The sequence below is a fragment of the Somniosus microcephalus genome, chromosome 12, assembly GCF_052327205.1.
Source record: "Somniosus microcephalus isolate GS21.2 chromosome 12, FLI_Smic_1.0, whole genome shotgun sequence".
Taxonomy (NCBI): Eukaryota; Metazoa; Chordata; class Chondrichthyes; order Squaliformes; family Somniosidae; genus Somniosus; species Somniosus microcephalus.
The window spans coordinates 160,745,463-160,766,861 of record NC_140998.1 but is presented as its reverse complement, the minus strand read 5'-3'; the positions used below and the strand labels follow the sequence as shown (position 1 = coordinate 160,766,861).

At 46.7% G+C, this 21,399-nt stretch overlaps 1 protein-coding gene across 1 annotated transcript in view; it reads right to left on the bottom strand.

The window, feature by feature from the left end:
• Positions 1–238: 238 nt before the first annotated feature.
• LOC147109641 (putative G protein-coupled receptor 139) overlaps positions 239–21,399 on the bottom strand; it is a 30,961-nt gene continuing 9,800 nt past the window's right edge. The window contains exons 2-3 of the mRNA XM_086002332.1: positions 6,011–6,116; positions 239–1,140 (exon numbers count right to left, since the gene is read on the bottom strand). Of these exons, the coding sequence (XP_085858458.1) occupies positions 239–1,140; positions 6,011–6,116 (1,008 nt within the window). The remainder of the gene's footprint in view (positions 1,141–6,010; positions 6,117–21,399) is intronic.

Here is a 21,399-nt window from a genome sequence, read left to right as displayed (position 1 = left end):
GAGGCCGAGGGGGAAGATCTCCAGAGGAGATGAGGTCACTGACAGCTTGAGAAACAAAATAGATGCAGTGACCTGATGCAGAATTGTGTGGAGAGTAAATAGGAGGGTAAAGAAGCACTGTAAACGGTGTCAGTGCTCCTGTTGCAGGTTCACGTGGAGAGGGAGAGGGATGGTAAATAAGAGGAGACTGAGTAGCAAAGCTAGAAAGGAAGCGCTGGGTCAAGGTGAGCTGCTTTAATCATTTAACTAATTTAACAATTGCACTGAATGGATATTTCACTGCATTCTTCAACTGCTCTCTGAATTTAGTCTGGGTCATTGTATAAATACAGGTGTTGGTGCACGTGCTCAAAAGCTGCAGCATGTAGCCAGATTGTTCAGTGATATATGCAGGATCATGGGGACCTGTGAATTCATAAATGTTAGTAATTCGCCAATACAAGAAATATAGAACATTTGTCAACCATAACAGTATAAAACTGCCAGATATAGTGAAGAGTAAAATGATGGATTTCCTTCGGTTCTCCATCTCTGGGTCATTGTGATTCTCACTACTGCTGTGGTCCAGTAGTCTCCTGCGGACTCTGCTGGCCACTAAAATGTGTCTGACAGTCAGAGCATTGAGCAGTAAAATCAGAACGAATGGAAGGAAAGGGTTTAAAATAATACTGAGGCATTCAAATGCGACCCAGGCAGCTTTGGTGTAATAGCTCAGTGTTAAGATGTAGACCCAGGGTATATTGTCAATGATATACTCAGGTTCATATATAAAGTACCAAGGAATGTCCTTTAAGCAGAACAGCACACTCACTGTCGCTATAACCACAGTTGCAGTTTTCTCTGAGCAATATTTTGTTTTCAGCTTCTGGCAACAAATTGCAACAAATCGATCAAAGGTGAAAGTGACGGTGAACCAGACAGAAATGTCTGTGGCTGCAGAAAGCAGGAAATGTACGAGAGAAGATGCAGGAGTGGTGTCCAGGTAAGTACCTGGGAAATGAAAAGGAATAACTGTAAACAGTATCACGTCAGTGAAAACGACCAGCAGATCTGCCACTGCCATGGCCACCAGGTAGTGGGTGATACATTTAGAGAGACCGCACTTTCCTCGGGACAGGATCAGAATGGACACTGAGTTAACTGGAATAAATAGAAAAAAGAAGGGGATTACAGATTAACATCACATAAAGTAAGACAATTACAGGTTAACGTCCCAGAGAGCAAGGGCACTGGCGGTGTGGCAGTGGTGGGAGGACGAATGCTGTCATCCTGAGAGAGGACAGCAGGTTCGTGCTGCAAGGAGCCACTGCCACTCCCCTGGGCGGCGCCTCAGTAATCCAAGTAATCCGTTGGAGGACAAATTGCTGGACTGTTGTGACACCCTGCAAACCCCTTTCCACACTGGTAAACCCAGCTACAATGGCAGCAGTCTGAGCTGGCGTGGCCGCAAGGTGAGCCTGCATGAGTGCAGTCTGAGCCTGTATGAGAATAGTCTGAGCCTGCATGAGAGCAGTCTGAGCCTGCATGAGTGCAGTCTAAGCCTGCATGAGAGCAGACTGAGCTTGCATGAGTGCACTCTAAGCCTGCATGAGAGCTGACTGAGCCTGCATGAGAGCAGTCTAAGCCTGCATGAGTGCTGACTGAGCCTGCATGAGAGCAGTCTGAGCTTCCACTGCAGCACCCAGATGTTGGGTGGCTTCTGCTTGTGTTGCAATGGAAGCTGAGACATCAGCCATCAGATGCTGCATCATAGTTGTATCCACAGGTGCGCTAATGGAGCTGCCCATCACTTCCATGCTGAAAACCATGGGCTCCAAACTCTGCACAAAGCCCTGTGCAAGGTTGGTGCCACATTCCTCTATGCTCCTTGACATTGCACTAAGACTTTCTGGCAGGCCAGCCAATGCACCAAGCATTTCATTGTGCATGTCCATCAGCGTTGTTCTGTCGGCTGCCCCATCGAAGCCCTCACCTGAGTCCTCGCCAGCAGAACACATGTGCGACCTTGCTCTACGAGGAGCTGCCACCTGCGCTGCCCTTTCCCTCTGCCCTGGCTACAGGCCACTCCTGCCCAGTGTCTCTCCACATGCAGATACTGCCTCTATCCTATCCTCTAAATTACATGGAGTGTCAGTATCTGAGCTGGTGGCTGCGAGTGTGAAATCGAGCGACGGTGCTGTATCTTCATCATCAGCGCCCTGCTGCTCTTCTGTTTCATTCTCCTCCACCAGTGACTGGGCATGTGTCAGTTCTTGGCTATCTGAAAGGAGAAAGGCACAGGTTGTGGTGAGGGGAGGGGGTGAAAGCAAGAGGTGCCGGCTTAGACCATGTGCAGCTTGTAAATCAGATGAGATTGTGGGATGAGGGGGAAGTGGGATGTGAGAAGGAGGGTTACCTATGAGGATTCCGTTATCTTGTATTATTTCAGCCTTGCCACTGGCCACGGTCTCAGCGATGTTCCTTCCAATAATGGCCAGCACCGTCTCCACCATCGGGTTCAGGTTATGCAGGTGCGCTTCTCCCCCATCAATTCAGTCCTGCTGGCACTGATTATGAGCCACCTGGTCCTGCAAGAGAAAGGGAAGTGTGTCAGTGAGTGTGATGCAATGTGTTTGGGTGAAATGTGTGTCATGGTTGAATAGCTGACAGTGTGTGTAAGCTGTGAAATGTGGGTGTGAGGCTTGCAGCAGTGGTAAGTGTGTGAGGGTGAAGTGAAGCCATGAATGTGTGGTATGAGTCATGTTTGGTAGAGACTGTTGGTAGGTGAGTGAGGTGGGGGTGTTGCATTGAGCAGTGTGTGAGACTAGTGGTGCAGATGGTGGGACATGACATTAGAAGAAGAATTCACTGACCTTGACCACTCGTGTGAGGTCATTAAACTTCTTCCTGCACTGCGCCCACATGCTCGGGGCGAAAATACTGCCATTCCCCACAACGGCTATCTGTTCCCATTGGATTTTATGAATTTGCCTGGCGGGCCTCCTGGCCCCCTGGGGAAACAGGACCTCTCTCCTCGTGTTCACCTCCTGTACCAAGACCTGCATGAAAGAACCTTGGAGCATGCTCTCTCCCATGTTGTGACATCTTTTTGTTTTGCTGCTCTAACTCTCTCCCCCAGCCTGCTGAAGGCAGAATGCACCTCTCCTTTAAGTGATGCAGGCTGCCTTTAAGAAGTGCAGTCTCGATTTGATTGTTGCCAGCCTCGCATGAACTTGTGCCCCCCACTGAGCATTCAGTCACTCAGCAACACATTCAGCGCTGGGCTAAATGCCACAATCATGTTAATTAACATGCAGCACAAAATTAGAGTGCTACCTGCAATACTTTTAACGGGCATGGGTTGATCGTGTATTGTGATCCAAGCGCCCCTTTTCAGCGGAAAACAAATTTCTAGCCCTTTCAAACTAACTGGAGATTGAATTTTTGAAGCTTTATTCCAAGGACAGATCAAATTTAAAATATTAATAACTTGCGTGTTATGAAGTGCTCAGTTAAACCACACTTGCATTTTGCACAAACTGCTGTTAACAGAAACTGCTGTTTCTTTACTTTTCTTTCAAACTTTCAACAAAGATTGTTCATTAAGATCGAATTTCTTTCTCTTCAATGTAACGGTTGAAAATTCAGTTTAAAATGTTTCTGAGGATGTTTTTAATTTAAAACTGAGAAGCTGTATAAACAATCAAAGCACAAGCAAAGTACCAGGGCACTGATTGCTTTAAGGCAGAAAGTACAGACAGCAACCAGCTCACAGCAGGGAAAGTTGTGGTGCAGGGTGGTGACTGAGGGCTCAAAGGGGACTGCGGATGGATCAGAGGAGGATTTTGAGAGGCAGGATCGTGGTGGGGGTGTTCAGGCCCGATTGTCTGAAATTTGCGATGTGACCTCCCACAATGCTCCCAGAACCTGGGATCTCTTCCTAAATTTTCCCAGATCCCAGAACCCCTCTCCCATGGATCATAGATCGCAAGAATTGCCGCAGTGTTTCCCGTTTCAGAGGACAACCCCCACAGCCTTCCCACTGCTCCTTCAAAGTACTGCTGGACCCTGAGACCCTGTCCCATTGCTGCATCTCCCCAGGCATCATTGCCAGTATTGCCAGGACTGCCCCAAAGCTGCTCAATGAGTGCCTTCGATAACACAACTTTTTGTAACAATCTTGTTCTTCTAAAGTGACCGGCTCTGTGCTAGCAATACCACATGAGATCTGCCAGTGACCTTATTAATAGTAACTGTAACTGTAAATAATGTTAGAATATGATTGGTAATAAATACAGCAATATATGTAAATAGTTAGAATCATTCAAACAGCAGGAGAGGAGGAATGTCATACCGTTTCCTCACCGGAGGTCTGATCCCTGGAGCTGAACAAATAAGTACAGTAATATACATTGGGGTCGATATTAACCCCCATGACAGAATGCGACCCCAAGCTTCCGTGGATGCACTCAGTGTCATTTTTGCGTTGTATGCCGTGTCTGTGTCCCGCTCTCCCACAGTGCCCTTGGGAGCCTGATTTAAATTTAACATTGGGTGGCCGTGTTTCCCAGCACACGGGAAAACCGGCAGCTCAATGGAGACGGGAGCTGCCGGATCAAGCAGTTAAGTGCTTTTTGTAGAACTGCTTGTGAGCCAGGAGGAGCAGGAGTGCTTCCCCTGCTCCGCAGGAAAAAAGCCTCTGCTGATTGTGGCCGCTCCTCATTGTTGTGATCGGCTGATGCCCCCAACCTCCAAACCCGTGATCCCCAGCCTTCTGCCCCATGATCCATCCCTTCCCCATGGATTGCCTGTCTGACCCTCCACCCCGCCTCTGCCCCGTGATCTTCCCCTCCCTCCCGATTGCTGATCTGACCTCCTCCATCTGCCCCGTGATCTTTCCCCCCATCCCGAAATCTGGTCTGACCCCAGCTCCTTATTCCCCGTGATCCTACTCTCACTCCCGATTGAGGGTCCGACTCCCTTCTTCTGCCCCGTGATCTTTCTCTCTGTCCGGATTGCTGGTCTGACCTCTCATGCTGCCTCTGCCCCGTGATCTTTCCCTCCCACCCAATTGCCATTCTGCCCCCCCTTCCCCACTCCTGTCACATAATCTTTCCTGAATTTCCCGGCTGCGGTCCTCTACCGCTGGCTGTCCCACCTTACAGTCTGCGAGAGATATGCCATGTTTCGAATCTCTATAATTTTCTGGTTGATTTACACCGCTCCACTGTTTGCTTCACACAAGCAGTCTCTCGCCTGAACCTCCCCGTTATTTTTAAGAACTTGTTGGATTTGTGCATTAATTGCCATTAAACTCACTGCAGATAGTCAGGGCTCATACGTTACACTGTAAGTACCCTTTCAACGATGTGATAATTGTTCATAAAATGTCAATCAACATCCCCGGCCCAGAATGAGAACTATTTAAACTGATGAGTCTCATTCCTGCTGGTCGTACATAAAAAAATTCAATTTTACAATTTTAAATATTTGTCTTATCTTTCCTCTCTCTTTTTTCTCTCTCTATTCATCCAGTCTTTCATTTCCTCTCTTTCTTTCTCTTTCTATACATTATTTGACTCTAAGTCACCATCCTTCTCCATCATTCCTCTGGTTTTTCAGAATCCATTAATCTCATTCTTTAAGGAGATACACTGTTGGTCGCGTCATTCACTGAGGTCTCAGATACCCCATTACCAGCTCGTACTTCCAGCAATTTACAGTGAAAATTATATTTGAGATGAAGGGTGTGAGAAAAAATCTAACTCAAGGCACACTCCGTGAGATGTGGCACTCCAGATAGATTTGGCTCAACAGTATTTTTTATTGTGTCACACTCTGTAGATGCATCTCCTTGTTCATCCAGAATTAACAGTGACACTGAGCAAAGGGAGCAAAAGACACAACACACCATGTAACATGGGAACAAGTCATGAGCTCAGTCACAAGAGGACATTATCAAACATTTCAAGTTGCTATTGTGACATATGTCAAAAGTCCTTTGCTTACATTAAATGGTTATGTGACTTACCAGGAACTCCAACAACTGCAAGAACAGGGTAGTAAATGTCTTCGATCTGATGGAGTATTGTTGGCTCACGCATTCTCTGTGAGACCTGATGGTTTCTAAATATGAACTTAAGAACATAAGAAATAGGAGCAGGAGTAGGTCATTTGGCCCAGCAAATCTGTTCCAACATTCAATAAGATCTTGGCTAATTTTCCACCTCAACTCCATGTTCCAGCACTTCCCCATATTGCTTGATTCCCTTAGTATCCAAAATTCTATCGACCTCTCCTTGAATATACTCAATGACTGAGCATCCACAGCCCTCTGGGGTAGAGAATTCCAAAGATTCACAACCTTTTAAGTGAAGAAATTTCTCCTCATCTCAATCCTAAATGGCCGACCCCTTATTCTAGGACTATGACCCCTATTTCTAGACTCCCCAGCCAGGTGAAACATCCACCCAGCATCTATTCTGTCAAGCCCTTAAGAATTTTATATATTTCAATGAGATCACCTCTCATTCTTCTAAATTTTAGGGAATATAGGCCTAGTCTGCTCAATCTCTCCTCATAGGACAATCCCCTTCTCTCAGGAATCAATCTAGTGATACTTCAGTGCACTCCCTCTATGGCAAGTATATCCTCCCTTAGGTAAGGAGACCAAAACTGTACACAGTACTCCAGGTGTGGTCTCACCAAGGCCCTAAATAATTACAGTAAGACTTATTTACTCTTATAATTCAATCCTTTTGTATAAAGGCTGACTTACCATTTACTTTCCTAATTGTTTGCTTTACCTTTGAGTTAACTTTCCGTGTTTCGTGTACAAGGACACCCAGGTTCCTCTGAATGACAACATTTCCCAGTCTTTCAGCCTTTAAAAAATATTCTGCTCTTCTATTTTTCCTACCAAAGTGGCTAACTTCACACATCACCACATAATATTCCATCTGTCACTTGCCCGCTCACTTAACCTGTCTATATCCTTTTGCAGCCTCTTTGCATCCCCCTCACAGCTTCCTTTTTCACTTAACTTTGTATCGTCAGCAAACTTGAATACATTACACTCAGTCCCCTCATCTAAGTCATTGATATAGATTGTAAATAGCTGAGGCCCAAGCACTGGTCCTTGCGACACCCCACTAATTATAGCCTGCCAACACAAAAATGACACCTTTATCCCTACTCTCTGTTTTCTGTCCATTAACCAATCCTAAATCCATGCTAATATATTAACCCCAATCGCATGAGCACTAATTTTGTGTAATAACCTCTTGTGTGGCACCTTATCGAAAGCTTTTAGAAAATCCAAATACACCACATCCACTGCTTGCCCTCCTATCTACCCTGCTACTTACAACCTCAAAATAACAGATTTGTGAAAAACGATTTGCCTTTCATAAGTCTGTGTCATCTCTGCCCAATCATATTATGATTTTCCAAGTGCCCTGTTCCAACATCCCTAATAATAGATTCTGGCATTTTCCCTACTACCGATGTCAGGCTAAATGGCCTACAGTTCCCTGTTTCCTCTCTCCCTCCTTTCTTGAATAATGGGGTTACATTTGCTACCTTCCAATCAGCGGGGACCATTCTAAAATCTAGGGAATGCTGGAAGATCAAAACCAATGCATCCACTATCTCTGTAGCCACCTCTTTTAAAACCCTAGGATGTAGGCCATCAGGTCCTGGGGATTTGTTGGCTTTTAGTCCCAATAACTCCTCCAGTACTATTTCTTTGCTAATACTAATTTCTTTAAATTCCTCATTCACCCTAGACCCTTGGTTCCCCACTATTTCCAGAATGTTTTCTGTACCTTCTACCGTGAAGACAGGTAAAAAATATTTGTTTAATGTCTCTTCCATTTCCGTATTCCCCATTATAATTTCTCCTGTCTCTGTAAGGGAAACACATTTACTTTCACTAATCTATTCCTTTCTACGTACCTTTAGAAGCTTTTACAATCTGTTTTTCAGTCTCTTGCTAGTTTTCTCTTGGAGCCGGAGGCAACAGCTCTGCTGGATTACACGATACATCGAGAGGGGCCTTGTATTTATACAGGAGGGAAATCTCCAGTGAGATCATTCAGTTACATCATTATTAATATTAATTACAGTTCATTGAACAAACAAGTGGAGACAATCATGTGAAAACTCACCTGCTTATCATGGAATAAAATATAATTAACTGGAGCTTACACTGTCTCAAAGGATACATTCCATTGAAAATATAGTTGAATGTGACCCTGTTAGAGGAGTATTATTGATCCATCAAAAATAGGTAGTTTCATCTATGGTATTGAAGTTTCTATGGGCCGTGGCCTTTCAATTCAATATTAAATGTCAGTAACTTTTAGACAGTTTTTAGTGCATTTGCCTCGTGTATTTGACAAAGAAAGAGTTTTTTTTTAAACTCCTTATTTTCTGTACTTTGCAAATCGAGGAGCTTAGGTATTAAAATATAAACTTCTCATAACCTCATTGTGTATTGAGCTCAGTAATCATAAAGGCCTATACATTGTAGATGGTGGTACCTGTGGACACCCGTGTGTTGGAACAACAGCTTGCATTTATACACCACCCATAACAGAACACTGTCCCAAGGTGTCTCACACAGACATAAAGAAGATGGCCGAAGAGATGGGCTTTAAAGAGGGTCCATGCCTTTGTCACTTCCAGACTCAGTTATTCCAATGCTCCTCCAGTCGGCCTCCCATCCTCCACATTCTACAAACATCAGCTCATCCAAAACTCTGCAGCCCGCATCCTAAGCCGCACCAAGTCCCAGGCACCTATCACCCCTGTCCCTGTTGACCTACATTGGCCTCTGGTGCTCCGATGGCTCAAATTGAAAATGACCATCCCCCATGTTTAAATCCCTTTGCAGATTCACCAGTCCCTATCTCTGTGCTCTCATACAACCCTCCCAGCCCACCCCAGAATTGGCCTTTTTTCTGACTCTGGTCTTTTCTGCAACCCTCTCCCTTTGAACCACCATTGGTGGCCGAGCCTTCAGTCACCATTCCCCACACTCTGGAATTCCTTCCCTTAACCCTTCCGCCTCTCTACCTCCCTCTCCTCTTTTACACCTTCCTGAAAATCTACCTCTTTGACCAAGCTTTTAATCACTCCTCTGAATTTCTCCTTCTTTAACTCAGGTTCAGTTTTTTCCTGATTACTCCTCTGTAAAGCAACTTGGGATGTTTTTCCATGTTAAGGTGCTATATCAATGCAGTTATTGTGGTGATTGTTGTTATATGAGGTGTCTGCCTTGGCTCAGTTGTAACACTCTCATCTCTCAGTCAGAAAGTTGTGCCTACAACCCCCTCTTTAGAACTTGTGCCCAAAATCAAAGCTTTTACTGCTGTGCAGTACTGAGGGAGTGCTGCGGTGCTGGAGGTGCCATCTTTCAGATGAGATGAGAAACCGAGCCCCCGTCTGCCCTCTCAGGTGCATGTAAAAGAACCCATGGCATTTTTTCAAGAGGCGTACAGGAGTTAAAGGAAAGCACTTGCATTTGTACAGCATATTTGGGGAATCAAGAGGTCAGCCACTTGCCGCGACATACTCAGCCTCTGACCAGATCAATAGCCACAGCATTTATGTGGCTGGTCCAGTTGATTTCTGGTCAATGGTGACTTCCAGGATGTTGATGGTGATGGATTCAGTGATAATGTCATTGAATATCGAGGTGGTTATGCTCTCTCATGTTGGAGATGGTCATTGCCTGGCACTTGTGTGATGTAAATGGTATTTGCCACTTATCAGCTCAAGTCTAGATTTTATCTAGGCCTTCCTGCATGCGGGCTGATGATAGGACTAGACAGGGATAGTCGGGGAGTCCAGAACCAGGGGTCACAGTCTAAGAATAAGAGGTAAGCCATTTAGGACAGAGATGAGGAGGAATTTTTTCACCCAGAGAGTGGTGAACCTGTGGAATTCTCTGCCAAAGAAGGCAGTCGAGGCCAATTCATTAAATGTATTCAAGAAGGAGTTGGATATATTTCTTAAGGCTAAAGGGATCAAGGGATATGGAGAGAAGGCAGGGACAGGGTACTGAATTTGGATGATCAGCCATGATCTCATTGAATGGCGGAGCAGGCTCGAGGGGCCGAATGGCCTACTCCTGCTCCTATCTTCAATGTTTTCTATGATAGTTGGGCCGAGGACATTGCCCTGAGGAACTCCTACAGCGATGTCTAGGGGCTGAGATGATTGGCCTCCAACAAACACAACCGTCTTCCTTTGTGGTAGGTATGACTCCAGCCAGTGGAGAGTTTTCCCCTGATTCCCATTGACTTCAGTTTTACTAGGGCTCCTTGGTATCATACTCAGTCAAATGGTGCCTTGATGTCAAGGGCAGTCACTCTCACTTCAGCTCTGGAATTCAGCTCCTTTGCCCATGTTTGGACCAAGGCTGTAAGGAGGTCTGGAGCTGAGTGGTCCTGGCGGAACCCAAACTGTGCATCGGTGAGTAAGTGCCACTTGATAGCACTGTTGATGACACCTTCCATCACTTTGCTGATGATTGAGAGTAGGCTGATGGGGCGGTAATTGGCCAGATTGGTTTTGTCCTGCTTTTGTGGACAGGACATACCAATTCAATTCAATTCAATTCAATTTTATTTGTCATATATGCAGCAGGCGTGTGTACTGCACAATGAAATGTTGATTTTTACGAGTCCTCCCAACATTGGAATAAATATGGCATAACAATGATAAAATACCAATAGAAATACAGTAATAATAAATAAAACAACAGTAATAAATAATAATAAAGTATACGTTCATGAGTCTTATGGCCTGGGGGTAGAAGCTGTTTAGAAACCTGCTGGTACGAGACCGTATGCTTCGGTATCTCTTACCGGACGGGAGCAGGGCAAAGAGGTTGTGGCTGGGGTTGCTCGCATCTTTAATGATTCTCAGAGCCTTCCCCCGGCACCTCTCGGGGTAGATATCCTGGACAGCAGGTAATTTAATTCCTATAGTATGTTGTGCAGCTTTCACCACCATCTGTAGAGCCTTGCGGTCTGTGGCGGTGCAGTTGCCATACCAGGTAGTGATGCAGCCGGACAGGATACTCTCGATGGTGCACCGGTAGAAGTTGGTGAGAATCTGGGGGGCCATTCCAAATTTCTTCAGTCTCCTGAGGAAGAACAGGCATTGGCATGCCTACTTCATTACGACGTCGATGTGATGTGACCACGTTAAGTCCTCTGTAATGAATACACCCAGGAATTTGAAGCTGCTGACCCTCTCCACCTCAGCCCCTTCAATGTAGATTGGGGTGTGTCCCTCCCCCTGCCGCTTCCTGTAGTCCACGATCATCTCCTTTGTTTTGCTGATGTTGAGGGAGAGGCTGTTGTACTTGCACCATTCTGCCAGAGCTCTTACCTCCTCCCTGTAGCCTGTCTCGTCACCATCTGTGATCAGGCCTACAACGGTCGTGTCATCAGCAAACTTGATGATGGAGTTGGAGTTGTGCGTGGCCACGCAATCGTGAGTAAACAGCGAGTACAGAAGGGGGCTGAGCATACAACCCTGGGGAGCTCCCGTGTTCAGGATCAGTGTTGAGGAGGTGTTACTGCCTATTTTCACCACCTGGGGTCTGCCCGTCAGGAAGTCCAGGATCCAGTTGCATAGGGAGGTGTTAAGTCCTAGCTCACTGAGCTTGTTGACAAGCTTGGAGGGGATAATGGTATTGAATGCTGAACTATAATCAATGAACAACATTCTCACATAGGTGTTCCTCTTATCCAGCTGTGATAAGGCAGTGTGCAGTACAGTGGCGATGGCATCATCCCTAGATCTTTTTGGGTGGTAAGCAAATTGGAGTGGGTCCAGTGTGTCAGTTAGTAAGGAGTTGATGTGGGTTTTGACCAGCCTCTCAAAGCACTTCATGATGACAGAAGTGAGTGCTATGGGGCGGTAGTCGTTTAAACAGGTTACTTTTGTTTTTTTGGGGACTGGAATAACCGATGTCATCTTGAAGCAGGTGGGGACTACAGACTGGTACAGTGAACGGTTGAATATATCCGTAAACACGGCTGCCAGCTGGTCAGCGCATGCTCTAATGACACGCCCAGGGATTCCATCTGGACCGGGTGCTTTGTGGGTGTTCACTCTCTTAAAAGTCTTGCTCATGTCAGCCCCGGAGATTGAGAAGACCCGGTCGTCCTGAGCCGCGGGCGCCCTTGTAACAGGCCAGTTGTTGTTGGCCTCAAACCGGGCATAAAAAGTGTTAAGCTCGTCCGGGAGAGAGGCATTGCTGGGCATGACACAGCTGGGTTTCCCTTTGTAGTCCGTAATAGATTGTAGTCCACTCCACATCCTTCGCGAATCTGAGCTATGATAATGTGACTCCACTTTATCCGTGTTGTGGCAAAGCCACTAAGAGACTCTCACAGTGACTTGTACAATTGCCTTTAATCATGTTTATTACCTTTTAATGTTGGCTCTGGTTAAACAGAGCTAGATCGACAAAATCGCGATCCGACGCGATGACGTCATCACGTGGGTCATGTGACATCCCAACGGCGGGAAACGTGATGACGTGATGGCATCAGAGGTAGAGGGCGTTTCCAGCCAGTCCTCGTGTGGAGTGATAGTGAATAGACCTGTTTAGAGCTCCTCCTGCATTTTCTTGTTTTGTAAAGTTTTAGTACATTAAACTCAGTTTGTTAACTACTAGTGAGTTTATAGATTCTTTGCTAGGAGTGCAGAGACTCCTACAGTGTATTGCTTTTTTGCATTTTTGATGGTTTTTCTTAGCTCGTACTTTGATTTCTTCTACTCATCTATGTCCCCAGAGTTGAATGCGATGGACTGCGCTTTTAGCATAGCACGGATATTGCCATTTACCCATGGGTTCTGGTTGGGAATTGTTTGTACAACAATCCTCGGAACAACGTCATCTATGCACTTGTTTATGAAACTAATGACTGAATCTGTATATGTGTTGATGTCATTGTCCGAGGCATTCCGGAACATATCCCAGTCAGTGGAATCAAAACAGTCTTGTAACATAGCGTCTGATTGACCCGACCACCGTTGTAGAGATCTCATCACAGGCTTTTCCTGTTTCAGTTTCTGCCTATAGGTGGGTAGCAGCAGGATGGAGTCGTGATCTGATTTGCCGAAGGGAGGGCGGGGGAGGGCCTTGTATCCATCCCGGAATGGAGTGTAAATGTGATCTAGTGTGTTCTTGGCTCGCGTTGGGCAGGTGATATGCTGATGGTATTTAGGCAGTACTTTCTTCAGATTGGCTTTGTTGAAATCGCCAGCCACGATGAATGCAGCCTCTGGATGGGAAGTTTCAAGCCTGCTAATGGTCCCATTCAGCTCGTTCAGTGCCCTATTTGCGTCGGCCTGTGGTGGAATATACACCGCTGTAATGATCACGGATGAGAACTCTCTCGGGAGGTAGAAGGGTCGGCATTTGATCATCAGGTGTTCAAGGTCGGGTGAACAAGAAGATGTAAGTCGTTCCACGTCGGAACACCAAAAATTGTTGATCATAAAGCATACACCTCCTCTATTCTTCCCCGAGTCCTTTGTTCGGTCTAGCCAGTGAATGTTGAATCCCTCTGGTTGAATGGCCGAAGCCGGTATCGATGGATCAAGCCAAGTCTCAGTGAAAATCAAAACGTTGCTGTAGTGTATGTAACCTGTACCACCTTAAGAGGATACCTTAAGGTGATGGACTACTTTTTGATGGCTCCTGTACATTGTAGTACCGGTGGTGACCACACCGGTATATAAACCCTGTGGAGCAAAGTGTATTCCAGTTCAGCCCTGACCCTCAGTTACTAAAGACCTGTTTAAGTATTTCTGTAGTCTGTGTCCAGTTATTCAGCATAACTACATTTGAAAGCACAGACTCAACAGTGGCGACGAGTCTGATCTTACCTAGCGGCAGTTGCATCAAAGGAAGCTTCGCCTCTGAAATGGGCGTCGAACAAGGACATCCACCCTCAACATCCTGCTGGGCACTGCATAGCACGGGAGGCAATCGGGAACCCGGGTTGGGTTCTGGCCACGAAGTCTTACATCAGTGAACATCCCTTCGATGACAGCGGCGGGTAAGCCCGATCGAGCGGCACGGGGGGGAAGTCGGCCGAGTTGTCAGTAAGAGAAGGGGAGGGAAACGATGAAAAGGGCGGAGAACACGACCGCAGCCGGTGTCAGGGGCCGGACTGCAATTGGGGCAGAGACGCGCAGCAGCCAGAAAAGCGTTTATGTCCACAAGGACCGCGGGAGCGGCGGGGAACAAGAGCAGCAGCGTCGGGGAAAATAAAGGACCGCTGGGAGGCGAGAACGGCAACAGCGCAGTAATCGCCATTTTTAGTCGGCGGGGGAAGAAGACAAGTGCGGGAAAAGCCGCCAAGCGCGGGAAGCCGCCATTTTGAAAAATAAAATAAAATAATAATTATAATCCGAAGGAAAGGAAACTCAACAAGGATGCCAAAAACGGGTAACATCACTGCTTTTGATAGCGATGTGGAAGATTGGGCCACTTATGTGGAACGCGTTGAAGTTTACTGTACAGCGAATGAGGTACCGGTGGATAAGAAAGCACTAACCCTATTAAACTCGATGGGTGCGAAGATGTACGGGTTATTAAGGAACCTTGTAACACCAGATAAACCGGTAGGAAAGAGTTTTGCGGATATTGTTACTATCCTGCAAGAGCATTTAAACCCCACGCCGCTGCTGATAGCGGAACGATTTAAATTCTACAAAATAATTCAACTTAAAGAGGAAAGCAACGCTGAATTCTTAATCGAACTGCGCAAGTTATCAAAGTACTGTCAGTTCGGTACAGGACTAGCAGACGCACTGAGAGATAAGTTTGTGTGTGGGCTCCTAAGGGAAGGAACCCAGAAGCGACTGCTAGAGGAAAAGGATCTTACGCTGGACAAAGCTTTCAGCATTGCAGCATCGCACGAGGCAGCAGCACGAGGCACTGCAGAAATGCAGCAAAGGCCATTGGAATTCAGCACCAATGAAATGGCATTGGGCGCAGTAAAGTGCTATCGTTGCGGAAGGACAACGCATGACCAGAACCAGTGCTGGTTCAAAGATAAAGAATGCAGGCAATGTGGCAAACTTGGTCACATAGCGAGAGTATGCCGGTCAGGAAAGAAGACCAGCAGCAAAAAGTCGCCGCAGGAGAAGTACAAAAAAGTACACAAGGTGACAGAGAACAGTTCGGATGAACAGAAGACGGATTCAGACTCCAGCAGTAAGGAACTGGGTTGTCTAAAAATACATAATGTGGGTAACACAGCAGACCACCAAACTATCTGGGTCATGCTTCGGATAGCAGGAGTCCAAGTGAAGATGGAATTGGACACTGGATCGGCATTGACGGTCATGAATAAGCAAGATTACAAAAGGTTATTCTCACACATTCCCCTGAGGGATACGGAGATTGTATTGAAAACATACACGGGGCAAAGAGTATACCCCATCGGAAAGATAAAGGTAAATGTGGTCTACAATGGTAAAGAAAGTCAGGAAATGGACTTGTATGTGTTACCTGAGGGAGGTCCGCCACTACTGGGACGGGAATGGATCCGGAGAATAAATGTGGACTGGCATTCCATACAAGCACTAACTGTAGATTCCTGTAAAGAGGACGACGTCAAACCTAAACGACTGTCCAAAATATTGGACGATGTTAAGGAGGTGTTCCAACAGGGACTGGGAACACTGAAAGGAATTACGGCAAACATCAAGGTTGAAGAACATGCAAACCCAAAATTTTTCAAAGCCAGACCTTATGCGATACGACCTGCTGTGGAAGCAGAGCTGGAAGGGCTAGAACGTTCAGGAGTACTGTCAAAGGTGGACTGGAGTGAATGGGCCACACCCATTGTTCCCGTCATGAAGCGTTCGTTGAGCAACAAGCCGGGGGAACCTGGGAAGGTTCGCATCTGTGGCGATTTCAAGATCACTGTTAATCTGGTTCTTCACACGGTGCAATATCCGCTTCCGCGGATTGAAGATATCTTCGCTTCGCTGTCTGGCGGGAAACACTTCACCAAGATAGACCTGGCGCAGGTGTACCTACAGATGGAAGTTGATGAAGCGTCAAGCCAGTATCTCACGATCAACACACATAAGGGCTTATATCGGTATAATAGACTGGTTTTTGGAGTGGCATCGGCTCCAGCGATTTGGCAAAGGGCCATGGAGCAGGTATTGCAGGGAATTCCAGGCACACAATGCTACCTGGACGACATTCTGATTACAGGAGATGATGATAAGGAGCACCTCGCAAATTTGGAGCAGGTGCTCACCAGATTGAAAGAATATGGACTCAGAGTTAATCGCCAGAAATGTGAGTTCTTTCAAAAGCGAATCTCGTACTGCGGCTACGTCATTGACCAGGAGGGGCTCCATAAGTCACCTGACAAGATCGAAGCTGTTGTGAAAGCTCCCGCTCCGGAAAATGTATCCCAGTTGAGGTCGTTCCTTGGGTTGGTTAACTATTACCACAAGTTTCTTCCAAATTTATCCACGGTGTTACACCCGCTGAACACTCTTTTGCAAATGGGAGTACCATGGAAGTGGAGCGAGGATTGTAAGCGGGCTTTTCAAAAAAGCAAGGCACTGATCACCTCTAAGGAAGTGTTGGCTCACTTTAACCCAACGCTGCCTATTCGCTTAGCTTGTGATGCTTCTCCATATGGTATCGGGGCAGTGCTCTCACATAAGTTGCCAAATGGCTTGGAAAGGCCAGTCACGTTCGCATCCAGATCATTGACCTCCGCAGAGCGCAACTATGCTCAGATAGATAGGGAGGCTCTCAGCCTCGTGTGGGGAGTTAAGAAATTTAACCATTACCTGCAAGGCCAAAAGTTTACGCTGCTGACAGATCACCAGCTGTTGGTTTCCATTTTTAACCCTAAGAAGGGTGTTCCGGTTATGACGGCGCAGAGGCTTCAGAGATGGTCCCTTTTCCTAGGGGCACATCAATATGGTATCGAATTCAAAGGTACAAAGCAACATGGTAATGCTGATGGGCTGTCGTGCCTGCCACTACCTACAGCGGAAGAGGCACCGGCAGTTGACCCTGTCGAGATATTTCACTCGACCATCATCGAATGCTTACCAGTCACCAATGCGAGTATTGAGAGAGAGACCTGAAACGACCCGACACTGTCTCAGGTCTACAATTTGACAGTGAAGGGATGGCCAGCACATGGCGACCCACTGTTACCGGCATTCTCAGCCAGACGAGAACAGCTGTCCGTCTGTCAAGGAACATTGATGTATGGAACAAGGGTGATTATTCCTCCTAAATTAAGGGAGAGAGTTCTGAAGGAACTGCATGAAGGTCATCTGGGGGGAGTCAAGATGAAAAGCCTTGCTAGGTCTTATGTGTGGTGGCCAGGTATCGACAAACAAATAGAGGATCTGACTAAAAGCTGCTCAGGGTGTCAAAAAGTTCAAAACGCACCTCCAATTGCACCGCTGCATCCGTGGGAATGGCCTTCAACCCCATGGCAACGTGTGCATATCGACTTTACAGGTCCATTCATGGATTCCATGTTTTTGATAGCGGTAGACGCACATTCTAAATGGCCAGAAGTGATTAAGATGTCGACCACTACCTCTGAAAAGACGATCGCAGTTCTAAGAACCATATTTGCAAGGAATGGGTTGCCGGAACAAATATGTTCAGACAACGGACCACAGTTCGTGTCAGAAGAATTCGAGAAATTCATGAAAAAGAATGGGGTGAAACACTATACATCTGCCCCATATCATTCGGCTACCAATGGGTTGGCCGAGAGATTTGTACAAACGTTCAAAAAGGCGATAAAGGCCATGAGCGAAGACCATATTCCACTACAACACAAGGTGGACAATTTCCTGATGGCATATCGAAACGCCACGCATGCAGTGACAAATCAAAGCCCTGCCATAATGTTCTATAACAGGAGGTTGCGGTCCTGGTTGGATTTGTTAAAACCCAATGTGTGTAGGGAAGTCGAAAACAAGCAATTCCAGCACGTAAATAACAAGGCCACTCGGAGTTTCGAAATAGGACAACCAGTGTTGGCCAGGGACTATAGGAATGATAAATGGCAATCCGGAACAATTCGTGCCCGACAAGGACCCTTGATGTACACGGTAGATGTTGGAGAGAACGTAATACGACGCCATGCTGACCAACTTGTGGAATCGAGAACAAGGGTCGACCCCATGTCTACGGCAGAGACACCAGTTGAAGAAGTTATTGAGCCTGTAGCATCTACCTCAGACTCGAACGTACATGATGATTTTCAATCCATAGGAGATCAAATGGATGAGTCACCCCAGCAACGAGAACCAGAGACCCCTGAAAGGCGTTATCCGGCCCGGATCAGGAGGCCTCCTCAGAGACTGAATCTTTGAACAGTTTTGTGTGAAAGTTGTATATATGTTATCCATGTAATGTTTAAATTGGGGTGTACACTGTTAAGCTAAAAGGGGAGGAATTATAGTGTATGTAACCTGTACCACCTTAAGAGGATACCTTAAGGTGATGGACTACTTTTTGATGGCTCCTGTACATTGTAGTACCGGTGGTGACCACACCGGTATATAAACCCTGTGGAGCAAAGTGTATTCCAGTTCAGCCCTGACCCTCAGTTACTAAAGACCTGTTTAAGTATTTCTGTAGTCTGTGTCCAGTTATTCAGCATAACTACATTTGAAAGCACAGACTCAACAGTTGCAGTTCTTAATGTCTCGCTGGAAGGTGAGCCTCCCCCTGAGTTCGTCCAGCTTATTGTCCAGTGACTGCACATTCGCCAGGAGAATACTCGGAAGGGGGGGTGGTGTTCACGTCGCTTCAGCTTCACTAATGCACCTGCTCGTCTGCCCCGCTTGCGCCGTCGTCGCTTCCTGATCACAGGAATGAAGTCAGGTAAGCAGGTGGGAGGGTAGATGGTAGTAGCAGCAGAATCCCAGTTCGAAAAATCGGGGGTAGGTCCTATATCTCCGGACGATCTTATGTCCAGAAGTGATTGACGGTCGTAGCGGATAAGCGAAGAAACAGTACTTACAAAATTGTTTAATAATAACAATAAAATAATAAATAAAGTGGAAAGTTGTGGACGAGCTCGTAAAACAGTGGCTACCCTCATGAGCCACACAGGTCGGTTAAACAGTTGAATATTTAAAAAAAAACAACTAAACTACTAATACTAAAACTAGAATGCTAAATACTAAACAGTAGAATACTAAAAAACTAACAGTACGATATATTAAAATACAACATTAAATACATTATTAAAATACCAGTTGGGGAGGAGCTCATAAAACAGCAGCCATACAGGGCGGTTAAACAGTGGAATATTTTTTAAAAAACAACTAAATTACTAATACTAAAACTAGAGTGCTAAATACTAAACAGTAGAACACTAAAAACTAACAGTACGATATATTAAAATACAATATTAAATACATTAAATACATTATTGTCCAGTGACTGCACATTCGCCAGGAGAATACTCGGAGTGCCGGGAGTGCGCTGGGACAGTCCGAGGTTGGTAATGGCGGCGCGCATGGACGCAGCGGCTTTGTCTCTCCCGAGACTGTGCGTTTTTACCTTCTTCCTGTATCTCTTCTTGACTCTGCTCACGCGGGAATTGAGGGCGGACCTGCTGTACAGCCGGCAGACGCTCCTCGATATCGGGGTCGATTGCGTGCGGCTCACACTCGACGCTGTTGATCTGCCTCCCGACATCGCTCGATCCCCGGGACCAGCGTGGCGTCCTCCCCCAGCCGGAAGTCGGCGCAGACCGCGCAGAGAGCGCAAACAGAAGTGGGGCAAGAGGACCGGAATCCACAACAGGTTAAAGAGGGCCCCACACAAACCCTCCCTCCCAAGTATTTTCCTGGCCAATGTTAGGTCACTGGAAAATAAAACGGATGAGATCAAACTTGATCTCTCCTCACAGAAAAGGACAAAGGAATGCTGCGCCATGATCTTCACAGAGACCTGGTTGAACAACGGCATCCCTGACACCACCATCCAGCTAGAAGGACGCACGGTCTTCCGCGCCGACAGAACTGCAGACTCCGGTAAGAGCAAGGGAGGCGGTTTGTGCATTTACACTAACAATGCCTGGTGCACTAACACGGACATAATCGATAGATCCTGTTCTGCTGATTTGGAATTCCTCATGGTAAGGTGCAGACCCTTCTACCTGCCTCGGGAATTCACAGCTGTTACCATCACTGCGGTCTACATCCCACCACATGCTAATGCCAAACTAGCACTGAAGGACCTCTACAGGGCCATCAGCGAACAACAAACTGCGCACCCAGATGGAGCCTTTATCGTCGCGGGGGACTTCAATCACATAAACCTAAAATCTGTACTCCCGAAATTCCACCAGAATGTTTCCTGCCCCACAAGAGGGGAGAACACACTGGATCAAGTCTACACGAGCATTGTAGATGCTTATAAGGCCATTCCTTGCCCCCACCTTGGGAAGTCTGACCACCTCTCCTTGTTTCTAGCCCTGGCATACAAACCGCTCATCAAAAGAGTGAAAACATCAGTAAGATCAGTGAAAGTATGGCCAGAGGGGGCAGTCTCAGAGCTTCAGGATTGCTTCGAACGCACTGATTGGAGCATGTTTGCCCATACTGACATCGAGGAATACGCATCCACAGTGCTATTCTACATCAACAGTTGCGTCGAGGTCGTCACGACCCATAAAAATATCAGGACATATCCCAACCAGAAACCCTGGATGAACGGGGAGGTCCGCTCGCTGTTGAAAGCACACGACGTAGCATTTAAATCTGGCGACGCGGCGGCTTACAGTGCAGCTAGGACCAACCTAAAAAAGGTATCAGGACTGCCAAAAGAAAACAGACACTGCGGATTGAGGATCATTTCCACAACAACTCGGACCCCCGGCGCATGTGGCAAGGCAACCAGTCTATTACCGACTATAAGAGTAAAAACACCAGCCCCCCCGGTTAGCGATGCCTCCCTTCCGGAGGAGCTTAACAACTTCTACGCTCGCTTTGACAGGGACAACAGGGAGCCGGCTACCAAAGCCTTGCCACCCCCGGAAGACCAGGTGCTCACTCTGTCAACCTCTGACGTAAGGGGTGTTCTACGCGGAGTGAACACACGTAAGGCTGCTGGACCTGACAGCATCCTTGGACGGGTACTCAAAGAATGTGCTGATCAGCTGGCTGATGTCTTCACCGCCATCTTCAATCTGTCACTGGCCCAGGCAGTAGTCCCTACATGCTTCAAGACTGCCACCATTATTCCTGTGCCAAAGCAAACGGCTGTGACGTGTCTGAACGACTATCGACCTGTCGCACTCACACCCATCATAATGAAGTGTTTCGAGAGACTGGTCCTGGCTCACATCAAAGCCAGTGTTC